Source organism: Callorhinus ursinus, unplaced genomic scaffold (assembly GCF_003265705.2).
Source record: "Callorhinus ursinus isolate GAN/ISIS: 27379988/994484 unplaced genomic scaffold, GSC_fseal_2.0 scaffold10, whole genome shotgun sequence".
Lineage (NCBI taxonomy): Eukaryota > Metazoa > Chordata > Mammalia > Carnivora > Otariidae > Callorhinus > Callorhinus ursinus.
Window position 1 is genome coordinate 87,912,118 of NW_027397072.1, and position 19,798 is coordinate 87,931,915.

A 19,798-nucleotide genomic window follows, 5' to 3' on the forward strand; every position below is an offset into this window, starting at 1 on the left:
GTGTACAGGAATGTGTGGCAATAGTCCTTGCAGTCTGTGAGGTGTATATGGGTAACTGTTGCTACTGTATAATCCCAGATGTTTCTCTCCACATAAATTTCTTGAGGTTTAGTTTCTGGGCTGGGAGCTGCTCTCTTTTATGAGAGTTGGGGTATATAAGATGGTACGTCTGGTGGTAATTTACTAAAGGTAGACACGGTGGAATGGTGCTCATAGGAACCATGATGTGTTTAAACTTGCACTGGTATTTCTCTAAATGAATGATGCTTTTTTAATAGGAACAGCTTTTAGATTGCAAAGGTGAAGATGGATGGAATAAGCTTTTTGACTTGATTCAGTCAGAACTTTATGCAAGACCTGATGATGTCTATGTGAACATCCGACTAGTAGAACTGTATCGCTCAAATAAAAGATTGAAGGATGCTGTGGGCCACTGCCATGAGGCAGAGAAGAACATAGCTCTGCGTTCAAGTTTAGAATGGAATTCATGTGTTGTACAGACCCTTAAGGTAGGTAAAAACTCTTGGATCTCTACACTTCTATATAGACAGTTAAAACTCTTCGATCTCTACACTTCTATATAGATAGTTAATATACATCCCTTTGTATTTAAGCAGTGCTTTCTAAGACTTAAATTTCTTTCATTTATGTATAGCAACTGTGAAATGAACTTTTTACTAGGATGTTTTCAGTTTTATGGGTAGGTTAGAGAGAAATTAAACTAATACACTTTTGGTGTTTTCGTAGGCTGATGTAAACATTAATATAGTTTTACAAGTATAGGGATGGGCAAAGTTTATAGGCATAAAACTAACTTGGTAGTGCTTGATAAAATTTTATAATTGAGTGTTTTTTCTACAAAATAGGAATATCTGGCATCTTTCCAGTGTTTGGAGTCTGATAAAAGTAACTGGCAAACTACCAATAAAGACTTACTTCTGGCTTATGCTAACCTTATGCATCTTACGCTCTCCACTAGAGATGTGCAAGAAAGTAGAGAATTATTGGAAAGGTATGTTGACTTAAGGAGAGTATTTCAGTGTCAGTTACAGATTTTCTTTTTGTAGTGATTCAGTTCATTGGTGTAAACATCTTTACTGTATCGCTATTTCTGTAACATACCCAGGGGTAATAGTTAATACGATAAACCACTTGAATCTTATTTCTTTTGTGGGGATATTATAATTGGTTTTGTATGACTTTGATTTTTAGAAAACTGTTATTCAGACTTGATTAAATTATTATAGTTATGTATCCAATTTTGGCATGCTTAATAAAGTCAATCCTAAAAATGTTCTAACTACTATTTCATTTTTTATTTCAAAAACTATCTTGAGTGAAAATCAAAATAGACTTCCATCTGTCAGGTGTTGTAGTAGAAGTAGTTAGCATCCCTAGTATTTCAGAAAACTCGATGTTTTAGCTTAGAAACAAGATAACTATAATGTATGATTTTTCTGTTTTCCTAAATTTTGATTTCGAGGACTATATCTTCCACTTTATTAAGATAAATTTCATTGAACAGAAACATCATTTGGATTTGTATAAGAATGTTAGTTTAGAGCAGGGGTTGACTAGAGCTTGTAGGCCAGATATGGCTCACTGCCTGATTTTGTAAATACACTTTCAGTGGAACACAGCTGTGCCTCTTGTTTTGTATTATCTATAGCTGCTCATATACTACAATGGTGGAGTTGAGCAGCTGTGATATTGTGTGCCTGCAGCCAGATTAGTATGTGGCCCTATAGAAATAGTTTATCAATCCCTGGTTTAGACTGTCCATTTGTTTGAAAAGTAATTCTTGTTCCCCATCTGGTGTTGGGGGTAGGGTAGTTTTCTTGAAGAATTTCTTAGCGTCCAAAGATAGTAGGGTAAGGGTAGCACCCAGAACCATTTTAACTTTCAGATGATTTTATAAAATATTTAGGATGTTTTCTTTTGTATGACTTATATACGCAAACATTTTTGGTTACATGAGCAAATGAGGGTGGAACAGACAATTTCTTAGTAGTACTATAAAAATAATTTAAACTTCATGGATCCCCTGAAGGGGTCTTGAGAAACTCTAGGAGTTCCTGGAACTCACCTCCTATAAACCTACTTAGATAGAAATCATGCTTCACATTTCTATTAAATGTTGCTTTTCTTACAAAATGAAGTTTTGAGTACCATTTAGATTTAGAAGCACTAATTAGTACATTTACAAATAATAGTGAGGAATACAATTTAGGCCTGTAGTTAAAGAAGAGCAGTTATGTTATTGATAACCTTAATATCTTATCAGTTATTTACTTATAATTTGAAAATGATGTGTCTAATTTGAGAAATTCCAACTTTGAATTAAATAACAACCATGTGATCAAGAAGAAACTAGAAAATATTTTAGTTTTCAAGTTTTTGGTCAGTTATGAAAAATTATAGTCTGTAATCTTGTCATTTGATTTGTATCTTTTTTGTGACTGGAGGGCTGGAAATAACTGGAATAAGACCTTCTAGAGGTTAATTAAGCTTGAAGTATAGGAAGTATGTGGAATAAAAATAAACATTAGAGTCATAATTTATAAAGTAGAGAATAAGGATTATAAGTTTGTGGAAAATGAAGTTTGGAATAAATTCCTTTGCTGATTTAATTTTTAATTAACACATGAAACCATGATTATTCAGAATGCAATAGGTTTAATACCTGTTTAACAATTTAATATTGCAGTTTTGATAGTGTTCTTCAGTCTGTGAAATCTTGTGTGGGTGGAAATGATGAACTCTCAACTACTTTCTTAGAAGTAAAAGGACATTTCTACATGCATGCTGGTTCTCTGCTTCTGAAGATGGGTCAGCATAGTGAAGTGCAATGGCGAGCTCTCTCTGAGCTGGCTACATTGTGCTATCTTATAGCATTTCAGGTAAGCTTTTTCTAGTTTTGGGTGCAGTTGACATTTCACTGAGATTGTTGTATTTCACATGGGGGTGTGTCCTGATAAATAGTAAAAATATGAATAAATCTGTAGACTTGAAATCAAAATGAAATAATTTGATAGCTGAAAAATAAGATATATACAGTATTGGTGAGGTGAAATAGATAACGTTGATGCATTGTTGGTGGCAGTCTGTATTGCTATGACTTCACTGGAAGACCGCTTTGAAGAGTTTGATCTTTTTACTATGCCATTTCTGGAAATCTGTAATAAGGAAATGATCTCAAATATGGGTAAAATTTGATTCAAAAGATGCGCATGCATGACTTGGATGGAAACCTAAGTAAGTAAATTTTGGGAGATGGTTTACATAAGCTATGATAGAAGAATGTGTTTACCACAGGCACTTCAATATGTTAATTGAAATACATATGTTAATATGTATATAACATTAACGATATATATAACATATAATAATATATTTATCTTTGAAAACATTGATTCCATTCTTTATACATAGAACATGACATGAAGGAAATATGCCAAAATGTGAACGATTAGTTTTAGATGTTGAGATGCTGGCTATTATCCCTTCCCAATCCATTTTTGTAGTTTTAATGTTTTCTTTAGTGAGCTTGTGTTAATTCTGAAATGAGAAGAAATAAACAGTCTGCCAACACCCTGGCTTATAAAAATTATTGGTAGTTTCAGAGAACTGTCTTTTGCTTGAGGGAAAGAAGAAAGAATTCACTGTAGAATTATTTTTAGAGAAGGCTCCTCCTTCTAGTTCATACTGATCTTTTTAAAAACATTTGATATTCAGCTCACAATGTTAAGTGTTCCTATTCGCTCAGCAGAAGCATTTAGGTTCATGAAGAATATATGTATTAGTGAAAATTAGTGAAGTTAATGACGTTTGCTAATTTATGTAGGCACTAAAAGATTCTTATGATTAATATTTTAAAGAATCTTCAAGTAGGTGAGTTATTTTTAATGGAAACTGGAATCTATAAAATTTTTTTAAATATATATGATTTTTAAAGTTAATACAGTCAACTATTTTAAACTTTGGCCCTTTTTAATAGTAAAAACTAAATTTCCTTCTTAAACCATTCACTCATATCTTTTCTACCATTCACTCATATCTTTTCTAACAGTGACTGTCACCAGTTTTTTTGACTATTTAGAAGTTTTTCTGCATATGCAAGCATAAAATACACCCTTTCTTTACTTTTAAAAACTCTTTTACCTGAGTGAAGGTATGCTTTATCTGCTAATATCTTTTTTCATTGTTTTTTCCATTGTCCCGTTTCAGCATATAGACATCTACCTCATTCTTTTACTTACCACACATTTCCATTGAATGGATAAATAATGGAAATCTCTAGGATGCTTGAATTTTATATTATGTGTTTGTAAAGCTTAATTATCAAATGATTATAAGCTTACAGGGGAAGCATGGACTGGCATAGAGGTCCTAAAAAAAACATGTTAGGCCAGCTTCTTTAATGGATTTTCAGACTCTTGCTCAAGGGAATGCTGTGGTATTAGTGTATCTGCGTTTCAGCTAGGCATTAAAGTTTGTCTTGAAACCGTTTAATTCTGTTGAGGAAATGTTGACTTGGGATGATGTGACTGAGTTGATTTATAACTAATTAGTCACAAATGAGAGCTGTAAAAGGGGCCAGTTTTATGAATGGAGGTCAGTTTGAAATCAAAATAATGTCATACTTTGTTTCTCATTTTGTGTGCTCTTCAGCATCTTCAGAGACAGAGTTTGCCATCATGTTTAGAAAATGTGGATAAAAGCATAGGTCAAACTAATGTTTCTAAAATTGAAAATCGGAAATTTTTAGATTCAATATATTTCCTTTGAAAAATCAATGTCTTTGAAAAAGTGTATCATGGTTTAAAATATTAGTAGTGTGTAAGAGTATACTGTGAAAACTCTTTCCCACTTCTGTTCTTTCAGTCATTTACTTCTCTTTCCTGGAGGAATTAATGATATTAATTTCTTGTGAGTTCTTCAAGGGAGTGTAAATATTATGCATATACAAGCAAATAGATAAGCACACACTGTCCTCCCACTTTCCTTAAAAAGATCCAGATAGAAACATTCTGTACGTTCTATTTCCTTTGCTTATTTTCATGAAATAAATGTTGGTGATATTTTCATGTCAGTATAGAAAGGATAGCATGAGTATTGTATCCTCATTTATTTTGATGGTTTCGTATCATTCCAGTGTATGGATATACCATAGTTTTTGTTTTTGTTTTTTGTTTTTAACCAGTTTCCTGAAGCCAAGACATTAGGTTACTTTTACTTTTTTTGGTATGCTACCTCAAATCTTTTTTTTTTTAAGATTTTATTTATTTGAGAGAGAGAGCGCAAGCAGAGAGAGTTGGCAGAGGGGAGAGGGAGAAGCGGGCTCCCCGTGGAGCAGGGAGCCTAACATGGGGTTTGATCCCAGGACCCCGGTATGACCTCAGCCTAAGGCAGACGCTTAACTGACTGAGCCACTCACGTGCCCTTCAGATAATTCTTTAATGAATAACTTGTGACATTTCACATGTTTAAATTTATGGGTAAAATAAATTCTTGAAAGAAGAATCATAGTGTATCTGTGCATTTATAATCTAGAATTTTTGCTAATTTTCAACCTCACAGAAATTGTACCAAACTACTCTCCCACTACCAATTAAGAAAGTCATTGAAATTTAATAGCAGTTACTCCAGCCAACTCTGCATTACTTTTAGGATATCTCCAGCAAGTGACCCTTGCCTGTGACTATTTTCAGTGATGAATTTTCACTACGTTTCAAGATAGCCTATTGCATTTTTGATAGTTTGGGTCTTTATGCTTCTTTATGTGGAGTAAAATAGCATTTTTCAGCTTGCTACCTATTGGTGTTTTGTTTGTTTTTGGGGGGTTTTTTGGGTGCTATTTAAAACACTGAACTCGTCTTTTTATGAGAATTTTCTTAATATCTGAAGGAAGCTATTTTGTTTTCTCTTCACCATTCTATTCATTCATCATTTTTCCAGTTCTTCATAAGATTTGGCTTGGAGTCCTTTTGCACTCTTGGCTGTCCCACTTTATCCTAGTGGTATCCCACATTATCCATACTCTTTGAAAATGGGCTGTCTAAAGTATGGCATTTGAAGGTGCTTTTATAGTAGAAAGTAATTTCTCAGAAGTTAGTTTTTGTAGGCACCTTTTACATATTATCTGAATTCCTTGATTCCCAGTTTTTTCCACTTGGAAAACTGCAATCCCAACTCACTTTAACCATTGGCTAACTGTTCATCAAAAAAGCACAGTGTAGTAGGAAGGAACATCTTACTATTGGAAATATGGGTATCACTAAATTAAGACTTTTGGTTCTAAAATTACCAGGTTCCAAGACCAAAGATTAAATTAATAAAAGGAGAAGTTGGACAAAATCTGGTGGAAATGATGGCCTATGATCGTCTGAGCCAATCAGGTAATAGTAATGTTTTATTTTAAAAAGAAAAAAGGAAAATTTCTGTTAGAGCACTTCTTATAATCTGTCTGTTCAGTAGATAATTTGTCATAATCACTTATTTCTCTTTACCATATTGGATGAGGGCAAGAGATAATAGAATTAGAAGAAATGTCTCCAGAAGGTAACAGATGTTTGATACTTTTTGCTCCTGGATGGAGAAACTCTTTAACCTCTCCTTTATCTATGCTAGAGCCTCCTCCTCAATATTTTAAAGCACTTCCTGAACTAAGAATAATTAACTGATTGCCAGCCATTTAGCATCAGTAACTTATAATATAAAGAGGAAGAAGTCATGGATTTCTTGTGAAACTGACAACATAGTAAAGAAGATGGAAGATATATACTTACATAGTGTTAGGCTTTTGGAATTTGTAAATTTATTCCCAGTTTTAACTATTTGAGATGCATCCTAAAGGTCTATTGCATATAATCTGGTTTTGCTGAGGCAGAAACTTCATTGTGTAGCTAGCAAATCAAGCAATGAACCAAAGAAACATAATGCTGTATGTAAGAAACAGTTTTGATATAAAATTGAATGAACTTTGTATAGAGCAAGTAGTAGTAAATTTACTCTAAGCTCTGTCTGTAGTTAGGCTACTGATCAGAGCATATATTGCTCCTCTATCCCACAGCTTGTTTTTTTGTGGGAGGTGGACTTCCAGTCCTTGTAGAAGTGACTGCATTTTTTTTCCTTATGTCTCTAGTCTTCCTTTTCAAGGCTGTCATAAATGTTTTTGCATAGTGTCAGTAAAATGAACTGTGTTTTAATGTCTTTGATCTGGACGTTCCTAAACTTGTCTGCAAATTTTCGGAGAGCTAAGTGTGATCTGACTGACCAGCAGAATTATTCCAAAGAGCGTTTTTTTTCCTTAAACAGCTTAATTGAGATGAAATTCATATTGTATATAATTCATCATATAATTTATATAAGTGTACAACTCAGTGGTTTTTAGTGTGTTCACAGAATTGTGCAACCATCACTGCAATGAATTTTAGAACATTTTCATCACCTAATGAAACCTCATAGCCATTAGCAGTCACTCCCCATTTTCCCCCAAACCCTCTAGTCCTAGGCAACCACTAATACTCTATCTCTTTTGATTTCCTTATTCTGGACATCTTACATAAATTGAATTACATGACACGTGGTCTTTCCTTTTGTGACTGACACTTCTACTTACCATAGTGTTTTCAGGGTGCAGCCATGTTCTGGCATGTAGAACTTCATCCAAGGGAGTATTTTTTTTAATTTATTTTTTTAAAGGTTGTAAAGATTTTTTATTTTTATTTATTTTCTTAAAGATTTTTTTATTTATTTGAGAGAGACAGTGAGAAAGGGAACACAGGCAGGGGGAGCGGGAGAGGGAGAAGCAGGCTTCCTACTGAGCAGGGAGCCCGACGTGGGACTTGATCCCAGGACCCTGGGATCATGACCTGAGCCGAAGGCAGATGCTTAACGACTGAGCCACCCAGGTGCCCCCAAAGGAGTGTTTTAAAAATAGATTCCTCACCCCAAACCTGTGGAATCAATCTCTAGGAAGTGCAGCATGAAAATAATTATTTTTTTTTTAAGAGCTTTTTCAAGGATGATTCTTCCCAGCTAGGTTTAAAAATCAGTTTATCAGATTAGAGGATTTGAGCTTGGCTCTGCTCTCCTGTGGCCACTTAAATGACACACTTTCCATCTAAAATGTAAATACCTTAAGTACTTTTGGCATTTTTCAGACATATTTTGGTCTTCTCCTTCCTTTCACTCTCGCATGTAGATAAAAGATAACTGTTAAACCTGTAGTCTGTGTTCATTTTTTGCATAAGCACCCTTTTTGTTCAGTTGTGGTTGCTGGGTTGGAGGGTTAGCTCTGAGCTAATCATGTTTTTTCTCCTTAGGGTATATGAATGAAACTATTGAGAGATGTGAGTAAAAATAATCTGGTTTTTAAATGATGGAAATAATTTGTTTTTCAGGACACATGCTGCTAAACTTAAGTCGTGACAAGCAAGATTTTTTAAAGGAGGTTGTAGAATCTTTCGCCAATAAAAGTGGGCAGTCTGCTTTGTATGATGCTCTGTTTTCTAGTCAGTCACCTAAGGATAGATCTTTTCTTGGTAATGATGATATTGGAAACATTGATGTACAAGCACCAGAGCCTGATGATTTGGCTAGATATGATGTTGGTAAGTTGTATCTTCTAAAGTAAACATTTTGTATCTTAATCCTTTTGTTTTAGGAGAATAAAAGCAAAAAGAGAAATAATTTCATAATCTTATTACCCAGAAATAATGACTTAATATTTACCTGTATTCCTTTGAGGTATTTTTATGGGGGTGGGTAGGGTGGTGTGAGGGGTTAGGATGGTAGTGGTGGAATGTTTTTCTGTAAATAGTTGTTTATACTGTACATGTGATTGTCTTCTTTCATGAATTCTCTCCCTGTTTATCTGTTTCTGTAAATACTTTATTGGCAGTATAATTTGTTATATGAATTAGCCATAATTTGCTTGCCACTTTTTGCTGTTTGGCATCTAAGATGTTTTCAGTTTTTTCACTGTGAAAAATAAAGTAGCTCTATTTCAGATTTTTCCATAGAGTTTTCTAAAACCAGAATTACTGAAGTAAAGTTGATGAACACCTTTAAGTCTCTTGCAAATTGTCATATTGCCAGAAAGGTTGTACCTCTATGCTTTCAAAAGCCCATAACCTTTTCGGTATTAAATTTCTTGTGGAAGAAAAGATCTGTTTACTATCCCAAGGGATTAATGTAGTGGTATCCCATTGTTTTAATGACACTCTACTGAAAGGAAAATCCATTGTTTCAGGATTTCATACTGGGTGGCTTCTGTCACTACAGTGTTTTATTGAGCTCTGGTGATAACCTTTTTTTTCTTAGATGGACTTGAAAGGAGCTTTTTTCATCATAACTGTTGTTATTAAAATTCCTAAGCATGAAGTGTGACTACCTTTAGTAAGAACATGAGACTGCTTAGCATAAAACTTGCCCAGCTCTGATACAGAAAAGCAATTATAAAATTAAGATGCATTTATTGTGAGTAATTGGCAAAACTGATGGCACAAACAAGATTTCCAAAACCTCAAGCCAGTCTTTGCTCTTTATTTCAGGTGCCATTCGAGCACATAATGGTAGTCTTCAGCACCTTACCTGGCTTGGCTTACAGTGGAATTCGTTGTCTGCCTTACCTGCGATTCGAAAATGGCTAAAGCAGCTGTTTCATCATTTGCCCCAGGAAACCTCGAGACTTGAAACAAATGCACCCGAATCAATATGTATTTTAGATCTTGAAGTAAGCGAGGATTTTAACAAATTAAATATTTTGAATTTTGTTTAATTTTTTTCTAACTTAAATTGATTTTTCTTTAAATAGGTATTTCTACTTGGAGTAATATATACCAGCCACTTACAATTAAAGGAGAAATGTAGTTCTCACTATAGCTTCTATCAGCCACTGTGCTTGCCACTTCCTGTGTGTAAACAGCTTTGTACAGAAAGACAGAAATCTTGGTGGGATGCAGTTTGTAATCTAATTCACAGAAAAACAGTGTAAGTAGTAAAATAAAAATATTCCTTTAACTTATTGCCTAAGTTTTTAACTTAAAAACCTATTTAAAAACTTACTGCCTAGGTATCTAACTCTCATGTGAAGATTGAGTTTGTCATGTGATGATTAACATACATGTAAGTTTTGAACTGTGTGTTTATACATCAGTTTTATTCAACTTTTTTTTAGACCTGGAACCACAGCAAAATTGCGACTTCTAGTTCAGCATGACATAAATACACTAAGGAGCCAGGAAAAACATGGCCTTCACCCTGCCCTGCTTGTACATTGGGCAAAATGCCTTCAGAAAACGGTGAGTTCATTAAAGCATAGGAATTTTTAAGAACATTACCTAACTTTTAAAAATCAGACTTTTCACTGAGCCTTTTAGTTCAAGTAGTATCAGCTTATTTGCATTATGCCAGGTGAAATGTATTTTTTTAATCTTGCCACAAAATAGTTAATATATAAGCATTTAGAACAGTGCCTAGCACAGTAAATGTTACATAAGTATTAGCTGTTATTATTACTTAATAACTAAGTTATGATAATTATCCAGCCTCAAAATTTTTCTTACATGTCGATAGCAGAAGGTCCTGTAGGTTAAGGGCATTATAGATCTTTATAAATATTTGAGGTCTATTCTATGGCAAGGTTAGGTGTGGATGTTTAACTCTGCCACCAAACTATGACACTTAGAAAGTGGCAGGTTTGGGCTATGTTAAATGGCAACATTTAAAAAACAGGGCTGCCTCATTAGGTAGTATCATTGAAAGTGTTTTAAAAGTTGGGTCTAGAATGATCACTGGTATTAAGGTGGTTGTTTATTCCAACATTTGGAAAGTGAGATCTGTGACTTTTGAGATTCTGTTTTGCCTTGATTTGAAATTTTAACCAGTTCAGACCATTTATAAAGGAATTTTTAGATTCTTTTATTTGTGTTCCTTAGGTTGTGTGCTTCTAACTTTCTATTTTAGGGCAGCGGTCTTAATTCTTTTTATGATCAACGGGAATACATAGGCAGAAGTGTTCATTATTGGAAAAAAGTTTTGCCAATGTTGAAGACAATCAAAAAGAAGAGCAGTATTCCTGAACCTACGGACCCTCTGTTTAAACATTTTCATAGTGCAGACATTCAGGTAATGGAGGATCCCTTTGTGAATGAACTGGAGATGTGGATTTCCAGTTTATAAACAAAGAAATAGAAGTATAAACTGCTTAAATTAATTGCCTGGCTCTTTACCCTTGTCTTGTTTTCAAAATCCACTAGCTGTCACAAAACATGGCAGAAAAGAAGACAGAGCTGTTAATTAGATCATGTGAAATCTTTGGGAAATCACTTGGGTTTGATATTCTGGGGAGAGGCAGTTGGACTAAAAATTACTAAATGTGTTTAGGCATCTGAAGTTGGTGAATACGAGGAAGAAGCACACATAACATTTGCTATATTGGATGTAGTTAATGGAAATATAGAAGATGCTATGACTGCTTTTGAATCTATAAAAAACGTTGTTTCTTACTGGAATCTTGCACTGGTAAGTAGATGTTGTACGTGAATTAAAAGTTTTTTTATTTTAAAAACCTAACTATTTCATAAAAGCATTCTTTGTATAGATTTTTCACAGGAAAGCAGAAGACATTGAAAATGATGCCCTTTCTCCTGAAGAACAAGAAGAGTGCAAAAATTACCTGAGAAAGGCCAGGGACTACCTAATAAAGATTTTAGATGACAGTGATTCCAATCTTTCAGTGGCCAAGAAGGTAAGCTACAGGCTCTTTGTACTTTCTTACTATTGCTGACTGGATGGTAAGTATTTTTACTTTGGTTTTATATTTTGATAATTTCAAAAACAGTAATACTTATTGCACAGAAACGGTGTATAAATATTAGCATTGCATTGTATCTTAGGTTTGGTGTTTCTTTTCTTAAACTTGGGAATCTAACTTTTCTGTAAAAATACTTGTTAGGGAATTTAGAAAAGGTTTCTAAGCAGAATATTTATTTTTGTTATCTTGGCAATGCAATCAAAGCAAATATTGCAGCCTAAGGACTGGTTGTTAATGAATTTGGCAGTTAAACATTTCACTGAAATTGAAAGTAGTTGCTGACACCGAGTTTCTTCTCATCTTTACTATTTGGTATGGGTTATCTTTTTTCTAACTGTCAGCAGTTCGAGACTGTCATGATGGTATTAACTTTAGTTATGTTCAACCTTCCAAGTATTTTGTTGATTAATTCATGTTGCTGCTCTTATGTTAGGATTGTTATTATCTGGTACATTCTAGCATCTATGTTTCTCTCCCACTCAAAATTAATAAAAATCAGTAGCTTATTTTGTTCATGTGGAAAAACTTCCCAAGTTAACATTCCTCTACCATTATTATGGTTAACAGAAGGGACAGGAACATCAAAGACTTTAGTGTTAGAAGACTTTAGATTACACAACAGTTTCATGTGTGTTCCTATGTAAAGTATAAAGTGCTTATTAGACAAAAGTGAGAACATAAAAGTAAATTAAGATAAAGTCTTTGTATTTATTTCAGAGTTGTTAGTTTATTTTTGCAAAACTAAAGCCTTTGATTCATGCCTTTTGTTTTTAGTTGCCTGTGCCACTGGAGTCTGTAAAAGAGATGCTTAATTTGGTCATGCAGGAACTTGAGGACTATAGTGAAGGTCTTCTTTATAAAAATGGTTCTTTGCGAAATGCAGATTCAGAAATAAAACATTCTACACCATCTCCCAGCATATATTCTCTATCACCAAGTAAAAGTTACAAGGTAAGTAGAAAGAAAATGAATCAGTCCAGTGCAGAATGTTTCTGTTCTAAATGTTTTAAATACTTTTTTTTGTTATTTTTTTTTAGTATTCTCCCAAAACACCACCTCGATGGGCAGAAGATCAAAATTCTTTATTGAAAATGATCTGCCAACAAGTAGAGGCCATTAAGGTAAATCACTTAATATCTCTAAACTGCCTCTCTTATTCCAAGATTTCTTCCTTGACCACTCCCTCACTTCCTTGTAAAGCTGTTCAAAATGTCCCTTTGCCATGCTACCATAGAGTAAAACTGTTTTGTATAGCTTACCTTGACACTTAACCATATTATTTCTCCCATTTTTTAATTTTAATTTTTAAACTTTAATTCCAGTGTAGTTAACATAGCGTTACGTTAGTTTCAGGTGTACAATATAGTGACTCAGCAATTCTGTATGTTCCTCAGTGCTTCTGAAGATAAATGTATTTTTTATTTTTTTCAATTTTTTATTTGAATTCAATTACCATATAGTATACTATTAGTTTCAGGGGTAGAATTTAGTGATTCATCGGTTGCATATAATACCCAGTGCTCATTACATCAAGTTCCCTTCTTAATGCCCATCACTCAGTTATCCCTCCCCACCCCCCCAGCAACCCTTAGTTTGTTCCCTGTAGTTAAGAATCTCTAATGGTTTGCCTCCCCCCATTTTATTTTTACTTTCCTTCCCATAGTTCATCTGTTTTGTTTCTTAAATTTCACATGAGTGAAATCATGTATTTGTCTTTGACTTATATTTCACTTAGCATAATACCCTCTAGTTCCATCCACGTCATTGTACATGGGAAGATTTCATTCTTTTCGATGGCTCAGTAATATTTCATTATTATATACCACATATATCTTCTTTTTTTTTCTAATTTTTTTATTATGTTAATCACCATATATTACATAATTTGTTTTGGTGTAGTGTTCCATGATTCATTGTTTGTTCATAACACCCAGTGCTCCATGCAGAATGTGCCCTCCTCAATACCCATCACCAGGCTAACCCATCCCCCCACCCTCCTCCCCTCCAGAAACCTCAGTTTGTTTTTCAGAGTCCATCATCTCTCCTGGTTCGTCTCCCCCTCTGACTTACTCCCCTTCATTCTTCCTCTCCTGCTATCTTCTTCTTTTTCTTTTTTCTTAAAATATGTTGCGTTATTTGTTTCAGAAGTACAGATCTGTGATTCAACAGTCTTACACAATTCACAGCGCTCACCGTAGCACATATCTTCCCCAATGTCCATCACCCAGCCACCCCATCCCTCCCACCCCCGACCACTCCAGCAACCCTCAGTTTGTTCCTGAGATTAAGAATTCCTCATATCAGTGAGGTCATATGATACATGTCTTTCTCTGATTGACTTATTTCACTCAGCATAACACCCTCCAGATCCATCCACGTCGTTGCAAATGGCAAGATCTCATTCCTTTTGATGGCTGCATAATATTCCATTGTGTAGATATACCACATCTTCTTTATCCATTCATCTGTCGATGGACATCTTGGCTCTTTCCACAGTTTGGCTATTGTGGACATTGCTGCTATAAACATTGGGGTGCACGTACACCTTCGGGTCCCTACATTTGTATCTTTGGGGTAAATACCCAGTAGTGCAATTGCTGGATTGAACGGTAGCTCTAATTTCAACTGTTTGAGGAACCTCCATACTGTTTTCCAGAGGGGTTGCACCAGCTTGCATTCCCACCAACAGTGTAGGAGGGTTCCCCTTTCTCCACATCCCCGCCAACATCTGTCGTTTCCTGACTTGTTAATTTTAGCCATTCTGACTGGTGTGAGGTGGTATCTCATTGAGGTTTTGATTTGGATTTCCCTGATGCCGAGCGATGTTGAGCACTTTTTCATGTGCCTGTTGGCCATTTGGATGTCTTCTTTGGAAAAATGTCTGTTCATGTCTTCTGCCCATTTCTTGATTGGATTATTTGTTCTTTGGGTGTTGAGTTGGATAAGTTCTTTATAGATTTTGGATACTAGCCCTTTATCTGATAATGTCATTTGCAAATATTTTCTCCCATTCTGTCGGTTGTCTTTTGGTTTTGTTGACTGTTTCTTTTGCTGTGCAAAAGCTTTTTATCTTGATGAAATCCCAATAGTTCATTTTTGCCCTGGCTTCCCGTGCCTTTGGTGATGTTTCTAGGAAGAAGTTGCTGCGGCTGAGGTCGAAGAGGTTGCTACCTGTGTTCTCCTTTAGGATTTGGATGGACTCCTGTCTCACGTTTAGGTCTTTCAACCATTTGGAGTCTATTTTTGTGTGTGGCGTAAGGAAATGGTCCAGTTTCATTCTTCTGCATGTGGCTGTCCAATTTTCCCAGCACCATTTGTTGAAGAGACTGTCTTTTTTCCACTGGACATTCTATCCTGCTTTGTCAAAGATAAGTTGACCATAGAGTTGAGGGTCCATTTCTGGCCTCTCGATTCTGTTCCATTGTTCTATGTGTCTGTTTTTGTGCCAGTACCATACTGTCTTGATGATGACAACTTTGTAATAGAGGTGGAAGTCCGGAATTGTGATGCCGCCAGCTTTGCTTTTCTTTTTCAGTATTCCTCTGGCTATTCGGGGTCTCTTCTGGTTCCATACAAATTTTAGATTATTTGTTCCATTTCTTTGAAAAAAGTGGATGGTATTTTGATGGGGATTGCATTGAATGTGTAGATTGCTCTAGGTAGCATTGACATCTTCACAATGTTGGTTCTTCCAATCCATGAGCATGGAACGTTTTTCCATTTCTTTGTGTTTTCTTCAGTTTTTTCCTGAGTATTTTATAGTTTTCTGAGTACAGCTCCTTTGCCTCTTTGGTTAAATTTATTCCTAGGTATCTTATGGTTTTGGGTGCAATTGTGAATGGGATCGACTCCTTGATTTGTCTCTCTTCTGTCTTGTTGTTGGTGTATAGGAATGCCACTGATTTCTGTGCATTGATTTTATAGCCTGCTACTTGACTGAATTCCTGTATGAGTTCTAGCAGTTTTGGGGTGGAGTCTTTTGGGTTTTCCACATAAAGTATCCCATCATCTGCAAAGAGTGAGAGTTTGACTTCCTCTTTGCCGATTTGGATGCCTTTGATTTCTTTTTGTTGTCTGATTGCTGTGGCTAGGACTTCTAATACTATGTTGAATAGCAGTGGTGAGAGTGGACATCCCTGCCGCGTTCCTGACCTTAGGGGAAAAGCTCTCAGCTTTTCCCCATTGAGAATGATATTCGCTGTAGGTTTTTCGTAGATGGCTTTTATGATATTGAGGTATGTACCCTCTATCCCTATACTCTGAAGAGTTTTGATCAAGAAAGGATGCTGTACTTTGTCAAATGCTTTTTCTGCATCTCTTGAGAGGATCATATGATTCTTGTTCTTTCTTTTGTTAATATATTGTATCACGTTGATTGATTTGCGGATGTTGAACCAGCCTTGCAGCCCAGGGATAAATCCCACTTGGTCGTGGTGAATAATCCTTTAATGTACTGTTGGATCCTATTGGCTAGTATTTTGGTGAGAATTTTTGCATCCATGTTCATCAAGGATATTGGTCTGTAATTCTCCTTTTTGATGGGATCTTTGTCTGGTTTTGGGATCACGGTAATGGTGGCCTCATAAAATGAATTTGGAAGTTTTCCTTCCGTTTCTATTTTTTGGAAGAGTTTCAGGAGAATAGGTATTAATTCTTCTTGAAATGTCTGATAGAATTCCCCTGGGAAGCCATCTGGCCCTGGGCTTTTGTTTGTTGGGAGATTTTTGATGACTGCTTCAATTTCCTTAGTGGTTATAGGTCTGTTCAGGTTTTCTATTTCTTCCGGGTTCAGTTTTGGTAGCTGATACATCTCTAGGAATGCACCCATTTCTTCCAGGTTATCTAATTTGCTGGCATAGAGTTGCTCATAATATGTTCTTATCACATATATCTTCTTTATCCATTCATCTATTGATAGACACCTGGGCTCTTTCCATAGTTTGGCTATTGTGGACATTGTTGCTGTAAACATTTGGGTGCATGTGTCCCTTTGAATCACTATGTTTGTATCCTTTGGGTAACTACATAGTAGTACAGTTGCTGCGTTGTAGAGTAGATATATTTTTAACTTTTTGAGGAACCTCCATAATATTTTTCAGAGTGGCTGCACCGGTTTGCATTCCCACCCACCAAGATAAATGTAGTCTTAATCCCTGTCACCTCTTTCATCCATTCCTTCACCCACCTTCCCTTCGGTAACCATCTGTTCTCTATAGTTGAGTCTGTGTTTTTGTCCCCCCCTCCCCCCCTTGTTTCTTTAAATTCTACATAGGAGTGAAATCGTATGGTATTTTTCTCTGGCTTATTTCGCTTAGTATATACTCTCTGGATTCATCCACATTGTTGCAAATGGTAGGATTTTGTTCTTTTTATGACTGAATAATATTTCATTGTATATATGTACCACGTCTTTTTTTTAATCCATTCATCTATCATTGGACACTGTGCTGTTTCCATATCTTGGCTACTGTAAGTAGTGCTGCAGTAAACATAGTGGTGCATATATCTCTTCAAATTAGTGTTTTTGTATTCTTTGGGTAAATACCCAGTAGTGTGATTACTGGTAGTTCCGTTTTTAATTTTTGAGCAACCTCCCAACTGTCTTCCACAGTGGCTGCACCAGTTTGCATTTCCACCAACAGTGTATGAAGATTCCTTTTTCTCCACATCCTTGCCAACACTTAACTGTTTCCTGTGTTTTTGATTTCACCCGTTCTGACAGGTGTGAGGTGATATCTCATTGTGGTTTTGAATTGCATTTCTGTGATGTTGAGCATCTTCATGTGTCTTTAGGCCTTAACCATATTTTTGAAATTACTTGTTTCTGTTTCCTCTACCAGGTGTGAATCCTTCAAAGGGAAAGACTCTTTAATCCAAAACATAGCAGCATTCCTGACATAGAGGTGGTTCTCCAGTGATTGAATTGAACTAGTGAAATAAAACTAATCATACGTTGGTCTAGGAGTTCATTTCTCAGACTGATTGGTTGTGTGTGTCATTTTTTATAGCTAGGTATTGATATGTGGTCTAAGTTTCAAGAAGTCTATCTTTTTAGTACTTTCATAAGAATTTAACTTAATATGTAAGGAAACGGTTATGTATTCATGAGCTTATTTTAGCTGTATGAAAGTAATCTTAACTGTTAGGCTCAAGGGAGCTTTATTTACTTCTTTGGAATTGGAAATACGTGTAGGTTGTTTTATGCTCATTGGGCAAGAACTAAAGCACCTATACTTTTGAAGTTACAGCAAGGATATCGTGATGTGTGCAGTTATTATAGTGTTATCAGCAATGTGTGAGACTTAACAAAAGTGCTGTTTGGAGGGGAACAAAAGTTTGAATTTGTACAAAGATATTGTATGTTAATTTTGTATAACCGTGGCCTATTAATATTACATATCATCTTGGCTTACCTTACGGGTTTAGGCACCCAGCGTTGTATTCTTTGGAAGTGTAGTGGAACATTACTCTGTGTTTCTGAAAAACTGGGTTTTAGTACTAACTGTCACTAATTAATGCTCTTGAGCCAGGCACTTCTTTACTTTTCTGTTTACTTGGCTTCTCATTTGAAATGTGGGACTTGTTGAAACCAGTTCTGAACACATTTTCTAGTTGTTTGAATTTTTAAAATTATGGTTATAGCATTAATTGCATGTTTAGAACTATAGTGACTACTCAGTTTTTCCAGGTGATTCCATCAGTTTCTTATTTTTTTGGATGTGTAGCCTCTGGGCTAAATACGGTAGATGGATGAATGGGGAATAATTTATTTAACTTGAAAATTCAAGATAGCTTTGATCTCAGTATTTATGGCTTTTGGGAAATACCTATTTGGAACCACTTTTAGAAGGAGAAAGCAGACATGCTGTATGTGTCTGTGACGTCACTTATAGCTGATTGGGTCCCTGGACCCATATACAGATATTTGATATTGTTTTCAAAAATGACTGTTGACTGATACCACTGTAGTTTCTTTGGGAAAAGATAAGTGCCTGTTTTGTAAGGGACATTTTGTAATTTCTGGGGTTGGGGAGGGTGTTGTCATTTAGTTGTCTGTGAAACAACAGAGATCTGGTAAGTAGCCACATAGTTACCATTAGAAAGCAGTGTGTCCTCTGTGTTGGTAGCATAATGGTATTATGAAAACATATTTGGAGTAAAATCTGGTTTGAATTCCAGCTGTGCTATTTCCTGCATCTTTTTTTTTCCCTTAAGATGTGAGTTAATACTGCTTATGTGTGTAAGGATTGAGAATTTAAGTAAAATGCCTGGACTATATATTATTATATACATAATATATTCTGAGGTATCAGTTATTTTCCCTTTCCTAGTGGATCATTAGAGCATCAGCCTTGAAGGATTTGTAGTGTTTTGTTACATCAGTTGTGTGTAGGTGGAAGGCTAATATTGGGAGGTAATTTGGAACATTGAGTAGCCTAGATGGACTGGAGAGGAAAGCAGTGATGAAAGGAGGTGCCGGAAGGGTGTTTGGGGCAATACTTCTGAGGACCAAGAATATCAGAGAAGTTTAATTTGTAGGTACTTGTGCTTTTGAACAGGGAGGTGTCTTGGCTAGAACTCAGCTTTAGGGGCACCTGGGTGGTTCATTTGGTTAAGTGTCTGCCTTTGGTTCAGGTCAGAATCCCAGGGTCCTGGGATCGAGGCCCCCCCCCCCCCCCCCCCCGGACTTCCTGCTCAGTGAGGAGTCTGCTTCTCCCTCTTCCTCTGCCCCTTCACTTGCTGTCTCTCGCTCCCCCCTTTCTCAAATAAATAAATAAATACATAAAATCTTAAAAAAAACCCCTCAACTTTGGGAAGATTAATTTAGGCAAGTATGGAGTGGAAATGGAGATGAAGCCATCTAGGAGGTTATCAGTTTAGGTGATAGCTAACTCTAGAATGAATTAGGTAATATACTAAGGAATGAAAGAATGGGAGGAAATAAATTGGTTTTAACAAACTAAGGATCATTTTCTT

The 19,798-nt window shown here is 35.6% G+C and overlaps 1 protein-coding gene across 3 annotated transcripts in view; it reads left to right on the plus strand.

The window, feature by feature from the left end:
* Positions 1–19,798, plus strand: part of LOC112821723 (E3 SUMO-protein ligase RanBP2) — an 85,923-nt gene that overhangs the window by 37,692 nt on the left and 28,433 nt on the right. For all 3 annotated transcript variants that reach the window (XM_073897925.1, XM_025869113.2, XM_025869115.2), the window contains 13 exons: positions 279–509; positions 867–1,012; positions 2,708–2,900; positions 6,311–6,398; positions 8,406–8,615; positions 9,558–9,739; positions 9,821–9,996; positions 10,184–10,307; positions 10,972–11,133; positions 11,392–11,529; positions 11,609–11,755; positions 12,596–12,772; positions 12,859–12,942. In XM_073897925.1, the coding sequence (XP_073754026.1) occupies positions 279–509; positions 867–1,012; positions 2,708–2,900; positions 6,311–6,398; positions 8,406–8,615; positions 9,558–9,739; positions 9,821–9,996; positions 10,184–10,307; positions 10,972–11,133; positions 11,392–11,529; positions 11,609–11,755; positions 12,596–12,772; positions 12,859–12,942 (2,058 nt within the window). The remainder of the gene's footprint in view (positions 1–278; positions 510–866; positions 1,013–2,707; positions 2,901–6,310; positions 6,399–8,405; positions 8,616–9,557; positions 9,740–9,820; positions 9,997–10,183; positions 10,308–10,971; positions 11,134–11,391; positions 11,530–11,608; positions 11,756–12,595; positions 12,773–12,858; positions 12,943–19,798) is intronic.